The 21,405-nt window shown below is 47.7% G+C and overlaps 1 protein-coding gene across 2 annotated transcripts in view; it reads left to right on the forward strand.

The window, feature by feature from the left end:
• IDE (insulin degrading enzyme) overlaps positions 1-21,405 on the forward strand; it is a 996,582-nt gene that overhangs the window by 172,061 nt on the left and 803,116 nt on the right. For both annotated transcript variants that reach the window (XM_086922493.1, XM_086922494.1), the window contains exon 4: positions 7,800-7,922. In XM_086922493.1, coding sequence (XP_086778619.1) covers positions 7,800-7,922 — 123 coding nt within the window. The remainder of the gene's footprint in view (positions 1-7,799; positions 7,923-21,405) is intronic.

The following is a 21,405-nucleotide window of genomic DNA, read 5'->3' on the forward strand; positions in this document are numbered from 1 at the left end:
AAACAAGCTTCCGAAGACCGGTTTCTGGCATTACAGCCTTCTTCAGCCCGGCTTGCTTAAATCCAGTGGCAACGTGAGCAAGGGACTCACGTCTGAGTATACCCTGCCACACTTGTGGCGGCCAAAAGCGGTACAAAAGGGGTTGGTGATGGTGTGGCAGGGTATACTCAGACGTGAGTCTCTTGCTCACTTTGCCACTGGATTCAAGCAAGCCGGGCTGAAGAAGGCTGGAATGCCAGAAACCGGTCCTCGGAAGCTTGTTTCCGGTCCAGGGAAGACATGGCTTGGCAGTTCGGGCTGCACTGTTCCCATGAGGCACAGTGTCAGACTGATTTGCATATAGCCATGTCTGAACTGGGGTGGCAGAGTGGGCTAAAGAACGGTGATGGATTAAACCCAGATCTCTTGACTGGGTGTGAATGTCTGATTGATTCAGAAGCTCCGTCCATCACCATCCCCTTTTGTACCACTGCTAGTCGGGGGCAGAGAATAGCTATGAAGAGACGTCTCCCCTACGGCCTCTGGAAGTATAGGTGACTGCATACACAACAAGCAATAACAATGGATTCACCCCAGATCTCTTGACTGGGGGTTGAAATGTTTCAGCACTCCGTCCATTATCATATTTGGCTTGCCATGGGGTACAATAGCACAAGCAGCCCAGGAAGGCACCAGGGAAGTGTGCTCAACTATTTGTCTACAGGGCCAGTTGTATCCGTGACGCCGTAGCACAAGCATCTCGGATCGCGTGGGCTATTGCGCTTGTGGAGTAAGGACTCCGGAACTGTCCCCTGAGCCTGATTGAGGTCTCTACCATGAAATTATTGGGCCACCTTCATGGGCCCACTTGCTGACGCCTACAAATGCTTCAGGGTGTCTCAACACGAGCCGCCTAGTGATGTTACTGTTCCTTCACCACTAGGTTTCTCTGTCCTTGATCTTGGGCATCAAATAGCTGGCGATGGTTGTGTGGCTTCCTCCTCTACTCCTCATGTTATGAAAATCCCAGGTGTTGGACACAGGCCCCCAAGCGACGGGAGCAGGAAGGGCATGATGTGTCCTCCAGTGCGTCGGGTCTAACCCCACAAGGAGCATGTGGCGAATGACAGATCGCGCTGGGTCAACCGGTGTCCTGAGTGGGTTGTGTGCCACCTCTGCGTCCAGTGACTGCAAAAGGCTGGGCATTGGAAGACTAGCGTAATTTGGTAAGACTCCTGAGGGCTTAGGGGCGGGCAAGCCAAGGCTGCAAGCGATGGAAGACGCAGTCATGAGGCACCAACCCAGGCCCAGTGGGCTGGCTAACAAGGGTAATGGAGTGTGTTATGAAAATAGGTAACAGTTCCCAAGAGGGTCGCAGTCTCTGACCCTACCAGAAGCCCTAGTCAGTTGTGGCAGATCAAATTTCAGAGCCTCAGGCAATCAGTCACTCTCGGGGGCATGACTCAGTCTGTGAAAATATGGTAATGGGGCCTATCTCTGATCCGATCTCTGGGCCGCTACAGACAATCCAGCCGCCAGTTCAGAAGAAAGCAGCCAGGCAGGGCTTAGGGTCTGTAGAGCAGCTGAAGAGAACCTATGGCCACTGGGCTAGAACAGGATGGCTGTGCTTGCAGCTGCTGTGCCATCAGTCGGATCCCTCCATGGCCCACCATATTCAAGTCTGCGGTCATGCCACGTAGCAGCTTCTTCCCCATCATAAGTCTCTACCAACCTGTTATAGCTGCATGCACCCGGGACAGCTCAGAGTCCCTTACAGAGTCAGTGGTGGGTAGGTCCCTGTCCAGGGTGCTGTATGTCTCGGGTGACCCCCAGGCCCTCTATGGCGATTTAGTGTGATGCAAAAAAATGGGGGAGAGAGAGAGAGACACCGAGAGAGAGAGAGAGAGAGAGAGACAGAAAAGAGGAACCGCCTGTGTCACAACTCCGCATTCTACCCACCTTCGTTAAAATACCACAACGCAGAAACAACAAGAGCAACTGGTCCTCCCGTGAGCACCTTGCGGTACATTCATGGCGGCAGGCAAAGGTATGTTCGGAAAGCTTCAGCACTAACGGCAGCCGCGAGGACGAGAAAAACTTTTCCGGCCGTGCAAACGAGGACATTTAATCCAGACCCGAGGCCACAGTCTGGGATCTACAAGGGATACAGAGTGCAATTCCTGTCCCTTACTTCAACCACCCATGCTTCGCCTTAAATTAAAGAGCGAAACCAAGCCTCCACGCACGATGTTCCAATCTTCTCTAGACTAAACTTCGACATACGCATTGTTTCTCACTCCAGATGTTAAGATAGACTCCACAAACAGATATCTCTCCACCAAAAAGACTACGTAGAGATCCCTTTCCAAACTAGACCAAGACAATCCCATGACTCTTTAATCATTTCAGAACGCTCACTCTGTCCTGATGCTGATCTTGACTAACTAAAGATCGAAACGTCGTCGACCTCCTGTTGAAAATCCCCCCCATTTGTACATATTGTTCTGGATTTCTTTTTCTATCTGTGTGATATTTCGTATACTGCCACTTTCACTCAGTCACGTTACGCACCCTTGTCACTTATGTGAGCACCTGAACGTACTTCTGTAAATACTAATCTGCATATTACTATGATTAAATAAATACATGTTGCCCTATGAAGCCTGCTACCCAATTGATTTATTCATTAGACAGAATAATATTTAACCTTGTGTTACCGGACCTAGTCAGGACTCCCCTGAACCATTGTCCTTCTCATAAATATGGCGGCAGGCAAAGGCACCTACCGCGTTGAAGCCGCGAGGAAGCACTCCGCTGCAGCGGTTCCCACTCACTGCTCCTCTTCTACAGTCAGTGGTTGCCTCCCCAGTTGAGCACGCCACTTGTTAGGATTCCTGTACCTCCACGGCCATCCGATTCCAGCTGCAGCTCCCCAGCAGCCACCACATGGCAATAGGCCCCGGTCAGGCCCCAGTAACATGCCCCCCATCCCCACCAATCGGCCCAACAGAGACAGCGGCATGTTCAGGGTGATTCCTGGGGCAAGACCGTGTGGTCGATGACTGTTGATGGTTAGTGGCGTTTAGGATTAACTTTGGATAAAGGGGCAGAAACACAGAGCCTCCCTAGGGCACAGCTGCCATATTGGCCCTCCTAGCCCCGCTCTAGCATAGTTGTCTGTTGATTAGTTGACACTGGGAGGAGTGAGACGGAGCATTAACTTTTTCTTCCCCCCCCCAGAAGTAGAATGATGACTGTATGTTTCAAAGTCTGGGGACCAATGCAGAGGTAACTGATATATTCATGAGTTTAACTAGTAAACCGTGGACGTAGGAAGACCCTAGACTTATTACATGAGTCGGGCAGGTACAAAGAGAACCAGATTTAACAGGGTTGATGAGACTAGTAGAATAGTCTGTTCTGATGAGAGTAAAATCTGTTAGGTTTGAGTCAGAAGAAATGAGGGATCCAGGAAGCTGAGACTGGTGGTGACCCAAATGGAAATGCAGCATAGGTGTCTTTGACTTTTTGGAGAAATACAGTTGCAAGGTTGTTACTCCTGTTTATTGAGAATGAATGTATGGAGACCTAGGCGCCAGGTCCATTCGAGATTTCACAATGAAGAAAACCTCTTGGGTGAGTTGGAAGCTCCCTCAATTTTGGCTGCACAGAAGTCAAAGTGGGCTATTCTGGTGGCGTTGGGTTATGTCTTATTGGCCGCTTTATTCAGCTGTTTGTGAGCTTCATAATGCTTGATCCGTTGCCTTACATTTTTACATTTCTCTTTGAGAGTTGAGATGGCTATTAAACCATAGAGTAGACAACCTTGTACTCTTAGTGGTGGGCACGGGGGTAGGTGGGTTAATTCAAGGGCTTTGGAGATCCAGTGGTTAACAGCTAGGTCGGCATAGATTGCTAGAGTTGGCTTTGAGCCGTCCAAGTGAGCAAAGAACAAATGAGGTGCACGTTTTGACCAGCGCAGAGTAGGGATAGCATTGATTACTAGGGGGAAGTGCAAGGCTTCTGGAAGGAAAAATAGTTGTATGGCATAGTGACCCGACCAGGTAAGTGGCATAGGCTAACCCACTCCAACATTAGGAGGGCTAGAAATAACCACAGTCCGAATGTGACCCGCCTTATAGGTGGAAGGGTTAATCGGCTATAGGCGCTGGATTGCTTCCAGGTTGCTAATGAGGGTCACAGCAGTGGTGCAGCCGGGATTGTCTAGGTGAAAATTTAAATTACCTACCATAGTAAATTTGGCAAACTTGATGACCTATGGTGCTATGACTTCTATGGGATTGGAGGGCCTGGAGGGCAATAAAATAGTGCACATGAGTTGGATAAAGTGGGAGATTTGCTATGTGAAGTTCTGAGGTGTGGTGTAAGTCAATGAACGTGAAAGGATGTGCAGTGCACTCACTGTTTTAAACCAAATATCTAAATACTAATCCTTTTAACTTTTGTGTGCAACACTAGGAGGCATGCTGTCTAGCATGCTGTCTAACATGCTTCGGAGTCATCAAAATCATACATTCAAGTACTTGTAATTGATCCAATGTGCACAATTCACGAAGAAAAATGTAAAAATATATATATTAGGATATAATATCTTTTCACTTCAATTCATACATAACATTAGAATATCACATTAATGTCTGCTCCTATATATATATATATATATATATATATATATATATATATATATATATATATATATATATATATATATATATATATATATATATATATATATATATATATATATATATATATATTTATTTTAACACATCTGCATGTTCTATTTCTTAACGTTGCTAATTTCACATGTTTATATACTTTCTTTCAACATGCAGATAGTCTTTCTTTCATGCCCAATGCATTTCGGGGCATGTGTCCCTTCGTCAGGGGCCAATTTGATATCAGCCTATTTCAATACCAAACTCCGACGAGTAATGCTCTCATTTCTATCTGCTCATTTATGCAATTGCCCTGGGGGCAGCGCATTCTTTTTAATACGGTGCACTCTCCTGGTTTGTGCAAGGCGCACCTTTTGAAAGGTGTGCCGCAGTGCGAACAAGGAAAGTGTGCCATTTTCGTTATACTTCCCCAGATCTTGATACAAATCTCAAATTGTTTAAGCCTCATTTATTTGTCAGGGTTTTGGTTGTCTGCTCTTTAGGCTGATTCCCTCAGACTTCGATTTCTCCTAGTCTGTCCCAAGAATCGGACTGTAAGGGGGCTATATTTACAAATGAGTAGTGACTCTTTTGCTGTAGGTCTTCAGTTTCTACGCCCAGATAACTGATGAGCAGCTTTCTTCGGAAGAAGACAAATCGGCAAGGGCATGCAGAGAATTTTAGAGCGAAAGATAGACTCGGAGGATGTACGTTTTTTTGTACCAAAAATACAGATATGCTTGAAATTGAGCATCCCAAAGTTGCAACATTTGTGAAATCCTTACTTTACAAATTTGATTACTATCTCATCAAAGTCACGTCTGTATTGTTTTACCAATTCTTTATATGTGATTTTTACAGAATTTGTAGTCACTTGCAATGTGCATTCGAGTTGTTGTATACAAATGAAAGTCCCGTGTAATAATCTTGACAGATGAAGTACCTTCCTCTACTGTGCCCCTCTTCAAAGTATTATATGCACTTAATTGTATGCATCAACATGTACTGTCTAAAAGGATGTATGAAAACGTTAGTCTGTCTACAACATCTCCAATGAATGTCTGCCTTTGAGGGGTTGGGTGGTGTATCAAGTACAATTTGCAAACAAGCTTTCAGTTCCATTTTCATAATCTTGATCAGAGCATTGATTTAGATCATGTTTGGTAATTCCTTCCAAGTATCAAACTCATTTTCTTCTTTCATGTTTTCCCATATCACATGAAAAGCAATTAAATTGAGACATTTTAAGTTTTGTAGATCTTTTAGGCTGCCGAAATAGAACCATTGGTTTTCTAAGTAATTTATTTTTCCAAGAAATTGAATATACATGATCTGTTTGCTTTAATGTTTTAGCTTCCTTATTCAGATATACTCTGCATTAAGCTTAGGCATGTTGATATATCGTTGTTTATAATTTAGAACATCTGACCTATTTTTTTCCAAATGCTGCTTCCTAATATCAAATATTTCCTCATAATTCAATGTAATTTATGGATATTTATGTATCACTTTTCACAAGTGTTGTGTGGTGTAACATGAGATTTCAAAATGTATTTTCAGTGCTGGTAATAGGTTAGATAATAAAGAAAGGCTTAAAAATATTTTTTTTCCTTTTTGGCTCCGATTAAAATCCAGCCATTGGTTTTAGCTGCAAGTTAACAGATTTTTGGTTAAAGTTGCATATTCCCTTTTAGTGAATGTTGGAAATGGGATCTCTGGTTGGCTAAAGATTGAGCCAAAGCCCAGCAGAGACCACTACTCTAGTCAGGGCAAGGGAGTTACACGCCAAAGATAACCCATGCTTACCCCCTTGGTAGCTTGGCACGAGCAGTCAGGCTTATCCCGGAGGCCATGTGTAAAGCATTTGCGCACACACACAGCAACAACATCCCAGGCACACTTCAAAAGGAACTCCACACCAGGTTATATCAAAAATAGCCGTTGTATTCTCATAACACATTAGAATAGTACTCACATAATATACATGGTGCCACCTGGCACTAGGTCATATCTACAAGGGAATATATACACAACCGACATGGCCTACTGGGCCACTGTCAGAACCATCACAGAGTGAACTTAGTAAAAGTAAAATATATCATAAAGGTACAACCAGTAATGACTGGTAAACACTACTCCGCATCAGCCTGTAAAATAAACCACATTATGCACAGTATCACATTAGGCACGGATTACATTCTGCGCCAACCCCACCAGCATAAACACATTATGCAATTGTCTCATAAGTCTAAACGCATTCGACCCTAACCACCTAAGTATAACTCGCATTAGGAAAGAATCACAGTGGAACATAATCTCCCTAGCATAAACCATAATATGCAAAACAACCACATAATCATAAAAGCCACATTTAGAGGTATCAAAATAGGGTGCGTAAATCATACTACATGAATCACAAAACTTGTTTAGAGGGGATTTGGAGCACTTCGTTTTGCCCAGCTCCTCTCCCCTTTGTCAGGTGGGGGATCGGTGATCAGACACACCACAGGGGGCGAAGACAGCATTGTGGGGGGAAGGCACAGCCCTATTCAGGTTCCAGGTGCAACTCCTCCCTCCCATCTGCATGCAGATCTCTCTATTCATCACTGGACTGACTCACCCTGTCTCCTGGAGCCACCCACACCTCTCAGCTCCTGTCAATCACAAGCCAGACATGAAATTCACACCAGGCAGGCAGGCAGACACATAGCACACAGAAATGTCAACTTCTAAAAGTGGCATTTCTCCACCAGTCACCATAAATCTGTGCATACCATTGCGCATCATTTATCCTCACGAGTTCATACATACTCAACTCGACCCTGCACTCCTCTCATACCAGGAATCACAATTGACACACATATCCCCAATGCATTCCTATGGAAGGGCAGGCCGATCTCACCACACACACACTCGGAGAACGCACACACTTTACACTGGGCCACAGTACTAAAGTGCCCAGAGGCCTAAAATCACTACCACCATGTCAGAGCTTAAGGCAAAAAGTTCAGGGGTGAACCTGCCAAAAGGGCCAAGTCCAACAGTGAATAATAGAGGAAGTTTCACAATTGTATTAGTTTGTGTTTGACTTGTAGATGTAAGTTTTACTTTCTTATAAATCTTTTCGTTTTCATGCACTAGGTAACAAGTTAACTTTGGAAACAAGACCAACGCAGCAAGGAATTGACGTAAGGCAGGAGCTACTGAAATTCCATTCTACTTATTATTCTTCAAACTTGATGTCTATTTGTGTCCTGGGCAGAGGTATGAAATTTCTATGCCTGCACGCTCAACTCGAGTGTAACCTAATGTTTTTTTGGGTGATATGTTTTACTATTTTGTGCTTGAATGTGGCAGCACATAGTGGACTTCTTTATTACTTATCAGTTTGATGGATGTCTGACGTCTTTATGGTGTAATCTCATGCCTAGTAGTCAGATTGAGTGCTGTAGGGAAATGTAATGTGCATGTTAACAAACGTTTTCAGACATGAGATGTGCAAGGAACCCACAACAAATAAACAGATATTGGGGATGGACCACTTAATAGCTTAATATATAGAGCTCTGCTCCCTTCTTTTTCTCTTTCGTGAGCTAGTGTTGCATGAAAGGGAAACCCTGACCTACTAAAAACACCTTAAATCCTTACTTAGTTATGCAAGTGTCATTGGTGGAGTCTGCTCAGGCCATCACCCATGTGCAGCCACACCCCTCCCTACTTTTAACTCCTTATATGCCTCTATCTCAATAATTTAGGAGAGCTGACTGGTTTGACCAGCCAGGTACATTTTGCAGAGTGTAGCCCACTCATGACCATCACGTTTGTCAGCTATAAATAATGATGCATCTTTAAGAAAAGGAATAGGCTTCACAGACTAAACACTTCATTTATATGCAAACATTTGTGCAGAGCTGCAACTACGAGAAATCATTTGAATAGGCCAGAAAGTTTCTGATGAACCTTGGAAATGCATTAATTGTGAGGATGAGTGCTGATGTGGTTTCTTTGAAAATATTGGACTAAAAGACACACTTAGTGCTATACTAATTTGGTATCCAAGCTAATTGCGATTTTGGGTGGGTTGGACACACTAATCGATTCACTAAAAGGGTTCCTTATTGTGGCACCACATGCTGACTATCTTGATTAGAAAGTCGTCTAGATTTGATGGAGATTGTTAGGCCTCTTGACCTAAGAGGTTTAGTAAAAGTAGTAATTTATATCCCCCACCTTACAACTGATGTAAATGTGTGCAAAATGTTAAAATGTCAGACACACAATTGAGTATCTGGGAATGTTCACATTATAATTCTCAATATGTGTGTTTTTACGGAATACTGTTGGCCTCATAGCGTTTCTAAAATCAAAAGAAGCATTGGAAATGCAATAGATCTCGGATTTATTTGAGTTAGAGCTAATGGCATTGTAAATGGCAATGTCTTTTAGCCATGTTTTATGGAGTGTATGCATTTGGTGTGTAGTGGAATTATGTGGGTTGGATTGGAATTGTAGCAATGGTGGTATGCTGGGCTTTAGATGAATATGTTTAAAAGTAAAGTGCACCATACTGCGATTGCTACAATAGTTAATTGTGGATGCGTTAACAATTGATGTGTGCACTGATGACTGGTGGTGTGTGTGCCTGTAGAAATTGTGCATAGTTGGCTGGTAGTGTGTGTGCCTGGTGGAAGCAGGCACTGCCGGCTGGAGGTGTGTGTGCCTGGTAAAAGCGTGCACTGACGGCTGGTGGTGTGTGTGCCTGGTAAAAGCGTGCACAGAATGCTGGTGGTGTGTGTGCCTGGTGAAAGCGTGCACTGACGGCTGGTGGTGTGTGTGCCTGGCAAAAGCATGCACTGATGGCTGGTGGTGTGTGTGTGTGTGTGTGTTTAGTGAAAGCGTGCGCTGACGTCTGGTGGTGTGTGCCTGGTGGAAGCCTGCACTGACGCTGCTGGTGTTTGTACCCGGTGAAAGGGTGCACTGATGGCTGGTGGTGTCTGTGCCCGGTGAAAGCTTGCACTGACGGCTGGTTGTGTGTGTGTGTGTGGTTGTGTGTGTGGTGGTGAGAGTGTGGTGGTGGGAGTGTTTGTGTGTGTGTGGTGGGTGTGGTGTGTGTGTGGCCTTGTGTGTGGTCTTATGTGTGTGTGTGTGGTGGACTTAGTTCGAGTTTTCGTACCCTGCACACTCACACACTGCCCCTACACACTCACACACTGCTCACCCTACACGCTCACACACTGTTCACCCCGCACACTCACTCACTGTTCACCCCGCACACTCACACACTGTTCACCCTGCACACTCACACAATGTTCACCCTGCACACTCACACAATGTTCACCCTGCACACTCACACACTGTTCACCCTGCACACTCACACACTGTTCACCCTGCACACTCACACACTGTTCACCCTGCACACTCACACACTGCTCACCTTACGCGCGCGCACACACACACACACACACTGCTCACCCTACACACTCACACAATGTTCACCCTGCACACTCACACACTGTTCACCCTGCACACTCACACACTGTTAACCCTGCACACTCACACACTGCTCACCCTACACACACACACACAATGTTCACCCTGCACACTCACACACTGTTCACCCTGCACACTCACACACTGTTCACCCTGCACACTCACACACTGTTCACCCTGCACACTCACACACTGCTCACCCTACACACACACACACACACACACACTGCTCACCCTACACACTCACACAATGTTCACCCTGCACACTCACACAATGTTCACCCTGCACACTCACACACTGCTCACCCTACACACTCACACAATGTTCACCCTGCACGCTCACACACTGCTCACCCTGCATGCTCACACACTGCTCACCTTGCACACTCATACACTGCTCACCCTGCACGCTCACACACTGCTCACCCTGCACGCTCACACACTGCTCACCCTGCACACTCACCCACTGCTCACCCTGCACACTCACCCACTGCTCACCCTACACACTCACACACTGCTCACCCTACGTAATGCGAAAAGACCTAGCTCTGCCCTTTGGCCTATGTTGTAATCGTACAGTAGGTTGTGAGTAGTTGCGCTTGATTGGTTAGGGCATCCTCTCCTTGCTGCTCCGCTCACAGAGGGCTGGCTGCCTCCATGAAGCTCCCAAGACACGTGTTCAGCTGTTCTTTGTTTTAGCTCCTATGTGTCAGTGCACTGTGTAAGCGCACAAGCATACCCTGCTCTCTCTGGAACACTCACACTGCTGAGTCTCTCTCACTCTGCAGTCACTCTCACTCTGCAGTCACTCTCACTCTGCAGTCACTCTCACTCTGCAGTCACTCTCACTCATGCAGTCACTCTCACTCTGCAGTCACTCTCACTCTGCAGTCACTCTCACTCTGCAGTCACTCTCACTCTGCAGTCACTCTCACTCATGCAGTCACTCTCACTCATGCTGTCACTCTCACTCATGCTGTCACTCTCACTCATGCTGTCACTCTCACTCATGGTGTCACTCTCACTCTGCAGTCACTCTCACTCTGCAGTCACTCTCACTCTGCAGTCACTCTCACTCTGCAGTCACTCTCACTCTGCAGTCACTCTCACTCTGCAGTCACTCTCACTCATGCTGTCACTCACTCATGCTGTCACTCTCACTCATGCGGTCACTCTCACTCATGCGGTCACTCTCACTCATGCGGTCACTCTCACTCATGCGGTCACTCTCACTCATGCGGTCACTCTCACTCATGCGGTCACTCTCACTCATGCGGTCACTCTCACTCATGCTGTCACTCTCACTCATGCTGTCACTCTCACTCATGCTGTCACTCTCACTCATGCTGTCACTCTCACTCATGCTGTCACTCTCACTCATGCTGTCACTCTCACTCATGTTGTCACTCTCACTCTGGAGTCAGTCATGCAGTCACTCTCACTCTGGAGTCAGTCATGCAGTCACTCTCACTCATGCAGTCACTCTCACTCATGCAGTCACTCTCACTCATGCAGTCACTCTCACTCATGCAGTCACTCTCGCTCATGCAGTCACTCTCCCTCTGCAGTCACTCTCCCTCTGCCGTCACTCTCCCTCTGCCGTCACTCTCCCTCTGCAGTCACTCTCACTCATGCAGTCACTCTCACTCATGCAGTCACTCTCACTCATGCAGTCACTCTCACTCATGCAGTCACTCTCACTCTGCCGTCACTCTCACTCTGCCGTCACTCTCCCTCTGCCGTCACTCTCCCTCTGCCGTCACTCTCCCTCTGCCGTCACTCTCCCTCTGCCGTCACTCTCCCTCTGCCGTCACTCTCCCTCTGCCGTCACTCTCCCTCTGCCGTCACTCTCCCTCTGCCGTCACTCTCCCTCTGCCGTCACTCTCCCTCTGCCGTCACTCTCCCTCTGCCGTCACTCTCCCTCTGCCGTCACTTTCCCTCTGCCGTCACTCTCCCTCTGCCGTCACTCTCCCTCATGCTGTCACTCATGCTGTCACTCTCACTCATGCTGTCACTCATGCTGTCACTCTCCCCCTGCTGTCACTCTCCCCCTGCTGTCACTCTCCCCCTGCTGTCACTCTCCCCCTGCTGTCACTCTCCCCCTGCTGTCACTCTCACTCTGCTGTCACTCTCACTCTGCTGTCACTCTCACTCTGCTGTCACTCTCACTCTGCTGTCCCTCATGCAGTCACTCTCACTCTGCAGTCACTCATGCAGTCACTCTCACTCTGCAGTCACTCATGCAGTTACTCTCACTCTGCAGTCACTCATGCAGTCACTCTCACTCATGCAGTCACTCTCACTCTGCAGTCACTCATGCAGTTACTCTCACTCTGCAGTCACTCATGCAGTCACTCTCACTCATGCAATCACTCTCACTCATGCAGTCACTCTCACTCATGCAGTCACTCTCACTCATGCAGTCACTCACTCTGCAGTCGCTCACTCTGCAGTCACTCACTCTGCAGTCACTCACTCTGCAGTCACTCTCACTCTGCAGTCACTCTCCCTCTGCAGTCACTCTCCCTCTGCAGTCACTCTCCCTCTGCAGTCACTCTCCCTCTGCAGTCACTCTCCCTCTGCAGTCACTCTCACTCTGCAGTCACTCATGCTGTCACTCTCACTCTGCAGTCACTCATGCAGTCACTCTCCCTCTGCAGTCACTCTCCCTCTGCAGTCACTCTCACTCTGCAGTCACTCTCACTCTGCAGTCACTCATGCTGTCACTCTCACTCTGCAGGCACTCATGCTGTCACTCTCACTCTGCAGTCACTCATGCTGTCACTCTCCCCCTGCTGTCACTCTCCCCCTGCTGTCACTCTCCCCCTGCTGTCACTCTCCCCCTGCTGTCACTCTCCCCCTGCTGTCACTCTCCCCCTGCTGTCACTCTCCCCCTGCTGTCACCCTCCCCCTGCTGTCACCCTCCCCCTGCTGTCACTCATGCAGTCACTCTCACTCTGCAGTCACTCTCCCCCTGCTGTCACTCTCCCTCTGCAGTCACTCTCCCTCTGCAGTCACTCTCCCTCTGCAGTCACTCTCCCTCTGCAGTCACTCTCCCTCTGCAGTCACTCTCCCTCTGCAGTCACTCTCCCTCTGCCGTCACTCTCCCTCTGCCGTCACTCTCCCTCTGCCGTCACTCTCCCTCTGCCGTCACTCTCCCTCTGCCGTCACTCTCCCTCTGCCGTCACTCTCCCTCTGCCGTCACTCTCCCTCTGCCGTCACTCTCCCTCTGCCGTCACTCTCACTCTGCCGTCACTCTCACTCTGCCGTCACTCTCACTCTGCCGTCACTCTCACTCTGCCGTCACTCTCACTCTGCCGTCACTCTCACTGTCGCTCTCACTCTGCCGTCACTCATGCTGTCACTCTCACTCTGCAGTCACTCATGCTGTCACTCTGCAGTCACTCATGCTGTCACTCTCACTCTGCAGTCACTCATGCTGTCACTCTCACTCTGCAGTCACTCATGCTGTCACTCTCACTCTGCAGTCACTCATGCTGTCACTCTCACTCTCACTCTGCAGTCACTCATGCTGTCACTCTCACTCTGCAGTCACTCATGCTGTCACTCTCCAGTCACTCTCCCTCTGCTGTCACTCATGCTGTCACTCTCACTCTGCTGTCACTCTCACTCTGCACTTTGACCTAGCAAAACATACACCTAGTGATCTATGTAGGACAAACCTCTCATGTTAGAAACGTCTTCAGATATTTGTTTTAAAAGAGTGATCAATTTTGTAGGTATATGTGTATTTATTGAATATACGTTTATCAGTATAGTTATTGAAAGAAACTACAAAAGATGACGCTTATGTTAGCACATCTCAATTCACTGAGTATTACGTTTAGCCACGAAGTACCCGTGCATGCTGAGCTCCTCCTCCTTCTGTGGTAGGTGTAACAGTCTTTAGGATTCCGAGCCTCTCCTTAAAATGAATTTGCACTCTTGATTATATAAGGGGTAGGCTGAGCAAACATGACAAGATATGCCGTCAGCAGCTCTGAGGAGGAATGAATTACTTTTAACGGAGGGGGTAACGGCTCTTTAAAGCAGGCAGCGGGCGTCTGCAGTGATGAATATTCTCTTCACCCCTTCTGAACAGTGGTTGCTTCCACCGGGCAACCGAGAGCACTGGCTAATAGAAATCGCTTACAATAAGTGCTCTCAGAGGGGCTCGACAAAGTACTGAGTCCTAGGGGAGAGGGGCGCTTTTATTGTCTGTGCTGGCCCCAGTGCACAGTGGGGCACTGTTTGCTTGTGCTGGCAGCTAGTAAGGAGTCCTAGGAGAGAGATGCTTTTATGGTAGGTGCTGGCTGCTGGAGTGGTGCAGTGCACGGCAGGCCCTGTTTGCTTGTGCTTGTGCTGGGGGCCTGGAGCGGTGCAGTGCATGGCGGGGCTCTGTTTGCCTGTACAGGCTGCTGTCACTGTGTATTTTGCCTGTGCTTGCACGGTGTGCCGTGAGGTGCTGACGCCAGTGTGGCCCAGCACACTGTGTAGAGCGGTGCTGTTCTTCCATGCCGACACTATGTAGCGTGCACGTGCTGGTACATTGTGCCCTGCGCTGTTACATCTAGGATGGTTATCGGAATGGTTCTCAGTTGTGTCCAGATTGTCTTACATTGTTTTGTGTAGCACATTAGACCTATAAATCCGCAATAGAATGGGTCCCTAATATTGTGACCGTTTCAAGGAAGTTGTTACAGATTTATTTATTTTTAACATTTATAAAGCGCACTGTTACCAGCCGGTGTCCTGGCGCTGATTGACCACTCCCCTGACTCAGCCCGGAATTAGTGCCTGAAAAGCCATGTTTTCGGCAATTTCTGAAAGGTCATCAATTCGGAAGCCTGTCTAAGGTCCAGTGGTAGAGCATTTGAAGCCTTCGCTGCTCCCACAGAGAAGCTTCTGCCTCCCCATCGGGCTTTCCTGATTCGTGGAGTTGAGATCAGCCCCTGATCAGCTGACCTGAGAGGTCTACCCGGCTTGTACCATTGAAAATACTGGGCCATGCAGGGGGGCCCCCGCCCCCTGACAGCCTTAAATACCATACATAGGGCCTTCAAGGCAATCCGTTTACGCACCGGCAGCCAGTGTAGCTTCACCAGCTCTTGAGAGACGGGGGCGAACGTAGGCGGGCCGCTGCATTTTGCAAGACCTATAGTTTGTGGAGCAGCCCCTGTTGGGCATTGAGCAGTAGGCCGTTACAATAATCAAGACGGGACAGGACCAGTGCTGTCACCACTGTTTTCCTATGCTCGTCGGGTAAAAAGGGCAGGATCTTGCGTATAGTCTTGAGTGTGAAATGGATGGCTGACAACAATGCATTGACTTGAGGCCTGAAGGTCAATTTATCGTCCATCAGAACCCCTAGGTTTTTAACCTTTGAAACTGGCGAGGGAGGGACGCCTAACTCATCGGGCCACCATTTTGGGGTCCAGAAATTCTCTCTGGCCCCGAACAGTAGCACTTCAGTTTTAGCTGAGTTTAATTTTAGACAATTCATCGTCATCCAGTTACTGACTGCTAACATGCAATCTTTAAACCTGCTGGCAGTGCCTTCCTCTCCCCCCGGTAGCAGTGACACCACAATCTGCGTGTCATCTGCGTAAGATGTTAACTCCAATCCATAAGATCGGATGACTGGTGCCATAGTGGAAACATAAACATTAAACAAGGTAGGACTCCGGGACGAGCCCTGGGGAACATCACATGGGAGCACAAAAGGTTTTGACTCAAACTCACCCAGGGCCACCACCTGACTCTTGTTGGAGAGGAAAGCTTTCAGGATCTTATGAGCTTTCCCCTGAATCCCGCAGGTCCTCAGACGGTCCACCAGTATCGTATGGTGGACCGTAACAAAGGCTGCTGATAAGTCCAACAGGATCAAGGCGGCTTTGCCTACTGCGTCCATTACTTTCCTGATGTCTTCAGCAGATTTAATTAAGGCAGATTCCGTACTGTGCCCAGCCCTGAATCCATGCTGCGATGGATCCAGGGCTTGCACAGCCCCAAGAATGAGCTGAGTTGTCTATTCATGATTCCCTCTATAAGCTTGGTCGGTAAAGGTAGCCTGGCGATGGGGCGATAGTTGTTTAGATCGGAAATGTCCAGGTTGTATTTTTTAGTAGGGGCAGAATTGAGGCCCGTTTCCAGCAGGAAGGAAATTCACTGATCTCCAGCATGTGATTAAATAGTTTAGTTAACTTTGCGGCAATAGGGGCCGCCACTAGCCTTGCTATAGCTGCAGGTCAAGGGTCTCGAGGAGAGCCTCATTTAGTCCCCAACAGCCGTTTCCTTACCTCCTCCTCACTCACCGGGGAGAAACTCAGGAACCTGCTCTCCTGTATGTTAGCCCTCGCAGCAATGCTGCGCCTAATGGACCCCATCCAGGGGTCCCGGCGCTAGGCGCGTGTCTGGCGTGGATGGGCGCAGACGGGCTCGCCTTTGGCGCGCCTCCGGCGCACCCACTGCGCGAAGTCGCACCAGCCTGTCTTTTATGGTGCAGGGGAGGCGAAAAGACTAGCGTGCTCACCTTGGCCCGCTTCAAGATGGCGGCCGTCCGGGTGAGTGTCTGGTCGCGTTTCCCTCGTCCCTGACGAAATGCGCTGTGCAACCCCGGGATTCTAGCTATGCAGTATCTCCATCTCAGCCTGCACCCTCCCTAGGTAATTAAAAGAAATTTCGAACAATAAGAACGTAGCAGCAACATCAGTTAATAAACGTAGCAGCAATGTTAAGATGCTAAATCTGTGCAATATATCGCAAATTGACACTCCTCGCCTAGCTCCCAGCTCACGCCTCAGGAGCGATCAAGGCTGCGCTATGAGATATGAAATTAGGTGTCGTTTGTGTTTTTAACTCAAAAATAAACCGATTTTTGTGAACATATGGGAAATGTGGAGCGTGTTACAGCAAAGAATGAGGAACAAGTCGAAGTGCTACACACGCTATCCTATGTATTAATTTCCAACATTGTGAAGATACTTGTTTGTGAACGTTTAGTAATGTTAACCACGAGCCCTTTGCAGCGAATGCTGAGCTCAGCCTCACCGAGTTATGTATCCAGAATTCTTCATGTTTCATTTTCCTACACCTTGTAGCTTGCTATCCGTGTAGCCAAGTGCCCTACGTAGTAATAAATTTACAAATGCTACATACAATGCTGAAAGGTAAACGAGCTGATGCGTTATCGAACTAATTCTACGAATATTTAAATCAGGGAAGGCGCAAGCGGAAGTAGTGTGAAATGGAATTTCCATTGACTATTGCTTTATGAACACAGCCATTTGGGTTATATATTATAAGAGAACATTACCTCTCTAAGCGGATCAGCCGGCTGCTGGGGGCGGAGTCTCCTGAGTGGTGTCTGCCTTATCTCTTCTTTTGCAATTCTGCAGACTCCTGTGAAACCAGGCTCCTGGGGGGCGGTGTTTGGGTTCAGGCTCTTTACACATTCCAGGGCTGCTGATTTTCCAGAGAAGCTCCTCTGTAGTATTTCAAGAGGGGTTAAATATTAAACCTGCGATTCGTGTCTGAAAAGAGCACCCCTTTCCTCACCACAGAGGAACGGAATTCGCCATGAAAGGCCTGCAGCTGCTCTGTGTGCTCCTCGGCCTGTCCCTGGGTGTCCATGCACTGGCGGTGACCACTGTAAGTTTGTTGTTCTTTGCAATGCCAAAACTGTAATGCATTTATCATCTAAATAGCGCTACATAACATGTATTCTAAAACTGCCATTAACTTAATTTGGGGCCGCTGGTATAGTGCTATGTGTAACGCTAAAAATTTCTGGGCCCTTGTTGAGGATTATTACTCTCGAAACATGGAAACAGTGTATAAATTACAAACCTAGGCAATGTACATTAGCGTTCTGGAGTGGTGCGGTGCGTACTTCAGGCCATGCCGATCCGTTTTATTCTTGCACGAATTACAAACATGTCAAGCATAATTCTGACACTACGTTATGCTATGTATAAGTGCACAACGCACACCGAGACCTCTTAGCGCTGTTGAAAGTTCAGTAAATATGGAGAGGAAGGTAGTAAAAATAATTTGGAATTTTACTGATTAAAAGGTAAAGTCCTGAGATTTTTTCGGACCTAAATAAAGACGGGAGCGCGGGCAGTTTTAATGGAAGCTTGTTCTATTCTTGTGCTGCAGCACCAATAATGTCCTGTCACCAAAAAAAAAAGAACGATTACGAGACCTAAAAAAAAAAAGCTCGTGAGTGGTGCCGCGCCACTGCAAGCATATGTTTTGAAATATTGCGGCTGTCAAGCCGCGATAATTCAAAATATATGGCCTCTGGTGCGCATAACTGACACCAATAGGCCATGGGCGGAGCTACGCGACCGCCCATGGCCTATTGCGTGTTCTGTTTAAAAACAGCACGCACACGAAGGCCAATGAAATTGGACCTTGGATTCCACAACTGCACGAGCGTCGTGGAATCCAAGGTCCATTTTCAATTCGCCCGGAATAGGCTCGCGCTGCGCGACACTGCATGCGCAGTGTACGCTAGGCCAGAGACCTAAAAACGGTGGAATAAAAAAAACGAATGCACAAGTATGTAGTTCAGACTATGTTCAGTTTTGGGGAGAGTCAGTCTAAACAATTGTTTAGCTTGTAAGCCATTATAATATAAACATATACAAAATAATGATATACAATCATAAATGAAATCATTATACATAATCATCCAACGTTTTCTGCAGCTTTAAACTATCACTAAAAATACACTTGGAGAAGTTCTCCTTAAAATGTAGGTGACATAGGAAGTTAATTCAAAACGTTCTGAATCGTCCTCGGAGTGCTCTGTTGCTTCATGGCAGCTGTTGAACTCCCTAGCACCTATGCAATATATCGCATATGGGTTGAGGACCCAAGGCACAGGTGCTGTGCCCCTGCTTACGACGACTCCTCCAGTGCTCTATGGGAGTCTGGAAGAGGAGTGTATTTGTGCGGCAAAGCAGGATCAGGATAACCAGTTGACATCCTATATTATTTTCTCCCAATATTCATGGTACTCTGACAGCAACTCCTCTGCCTACTTAAAGTAAAGTAAGTGGCTGAATATCCAAGGCACATGTTGATAACCCACAAGTTGGTGTTTAGAGAGAAGCAGCAAAGATGTCGTTGCTCCGATATACTGTGCACCACTCTTGTTGAATGAACAGTAAGCATCAGTCAGCCATTAGGAGGGAGTGGGACTATATTGAAGGAAAGACGGTAGGTATCTGTGGGAGGCCAGGATGCAACCCTGTGCCCATAATTTGTGTATGATCCCGAACCAACGTCGGCCTAAACTTGTCAAGTGTTGTGCTACACAAAAGCTAAAGCACAGCCATTTTTATGCTGCCTAATTGTAACCTGATACCTCTGCTGCAATGATACGATCAGCAGAGGCTTCCTTTTCTTTTTAGGTCTCGTAGCGATACAGCGCGTCAGCGCTGTACTCGCCGAGATCTTTTGTCACGGACTGTGCTTCCCAGGAGACAGCCTCGGCCACGCGCATTGCCTCTTCAAGGAGGCGATTTCCGCTGGCCACTCGCTCGCGAACGCGCTCAGCTGCTGTCTCCTGGAAAGCAGCAACACCACACTCGCATGCGCAGAAACAGCGACAGACACACACACACGAGCGCTCATGCACGCACGCACCCACACATACAGAGAACCCACCCCCGCCGTCGCATACACACACACACACACACACACACACGTGCACTGAGCATCCCCCCCACCCCTCCGCCGTCGCACCCCCCCCACCCCTCCGTCGTCGCACACACAGACACACACACACGCAGACATACAGGCATCCCCCCCCCTTCCCCGCTCACCGGTCAACGGCCCTCCGGACTTGTGCAGCCTCCGACCGCGGGGCTCTCCCTCGGTGCTCCTCCAGGCACTCCGTGGGCGCGGGCTTCACAAAATGGAAGTCCCGCCCCATGATAGGTTTCGTTTTGTCAGTCCCGCCCCACGATAGGTTTCGCATGCAGCTCGTCTGTCTGCTGGGCCGGTGTCAGCTCGGTTTGTATCCTCGTCTCTCCTCGCTGTAGTCCGTGATGTGGCAGTAACTTGTACAGCTAGTGCATTGGTGAGTAAGTCAGTATTCAAAAGCGTGGTAAGCCGGGGTGGTTCCATAGATGCAACTTGGTTGATCCAGGGTGTGATCAGTGTGTTCCTGGGTTGATGAAGGGGAGAGTGCTTTGTTGGTCCATGGGTCTTTCGATTGCTGTTTGTCTAGTAAATGTTTTATTTGGTCGGGGTATTCCTCAGTAATATTAGCAAATTCATGAGTGATTTTTGTGGGATGTGGCGTCACCTTGGAGGTCATTAGGGATACCTCACGGTTAAAGAGATATACCTCAGTGGTCTAGGCACTTCATTAGTCTTGTGACTTTTTTTGATGCCTCTTTTGGTCGAGTAGGGGGACCATTTGCAGTCCACCGTCGAATATTTATTGTGATCCTTCTGGAGGCTAGAGCAAGTAACAGTGGCCCACAGGGGAAATGTTTCAGAAGACCGCAAACCTAAGACCCTCAAAATTTGTTATCCCGGACTCTGAGTGCACCGAGTGCGAGTTTGACTGTTTCTAGGGTGTACGGGAATGTTTTCTGCACTCTATCTCTTGGCCCTTGCTACCGCCCTGAAAAGACAAGCATTGACATAGCCAATTACTCTCACCTTGGGGCCTTATAAGTGTTTAGCCATGTCATGCTAAGTCCTGGCTTACTCTTGAAATTCAGGAGTAAGTCTGTATCACTATGAGTAAGACCTGTCGGCATGTTTGGTAATCCTGCCCTAAGTGTTTAAATATTGACTGCTTGCATGAGTGTGTTTTCCTGCAGCGCTTTGATCGCAGTTCTTAGCTCACTGTGCTAGATTACTATTGTAAATTATGAACTGCACAGTAATAAAAGGCTCTTTGTGACAAAAGCAGTAACCCACAGACCTATTCACATAACATACACTGTTATGCTCTGCGTGGTACAAGTTCGTTGCAGCAGTCATTGACTCTTAAAAATGGTTATGAAAAGAAGGCATAGAACAACTAGCTTATAACATGGAGAAAATTAAAAGTGCTGAACAAGCCCTCTAAGACAAAATTACAGCAAGAAAACTAGAATGTGTGGCGCTGCAGAGAAGTTTCCAATTCAACAGTTATGTGTTTTAACCACTCAGTCTACTTTTTTAGGTCGAGCGACCTATCTCAATGCGCATGCGCATTGAGCGGGAGCTCGATATAAAGTGGCTTAAA

This window comes from Lissotriton vulgaris, chromosome 5 (assembly GCF_964263255.1).
Source record: "Lissotriton vulgaris chromosome 5, aLisVul1.2, whole genome shotgun sequence".
NCBI classification, from domain to species: domain Eukaryota; kingdom Metazoa; phylum Chordata; class Amphibia; order Caudata; family Salamandridae; genus Lissotriton; species Lissotriton vulgaris.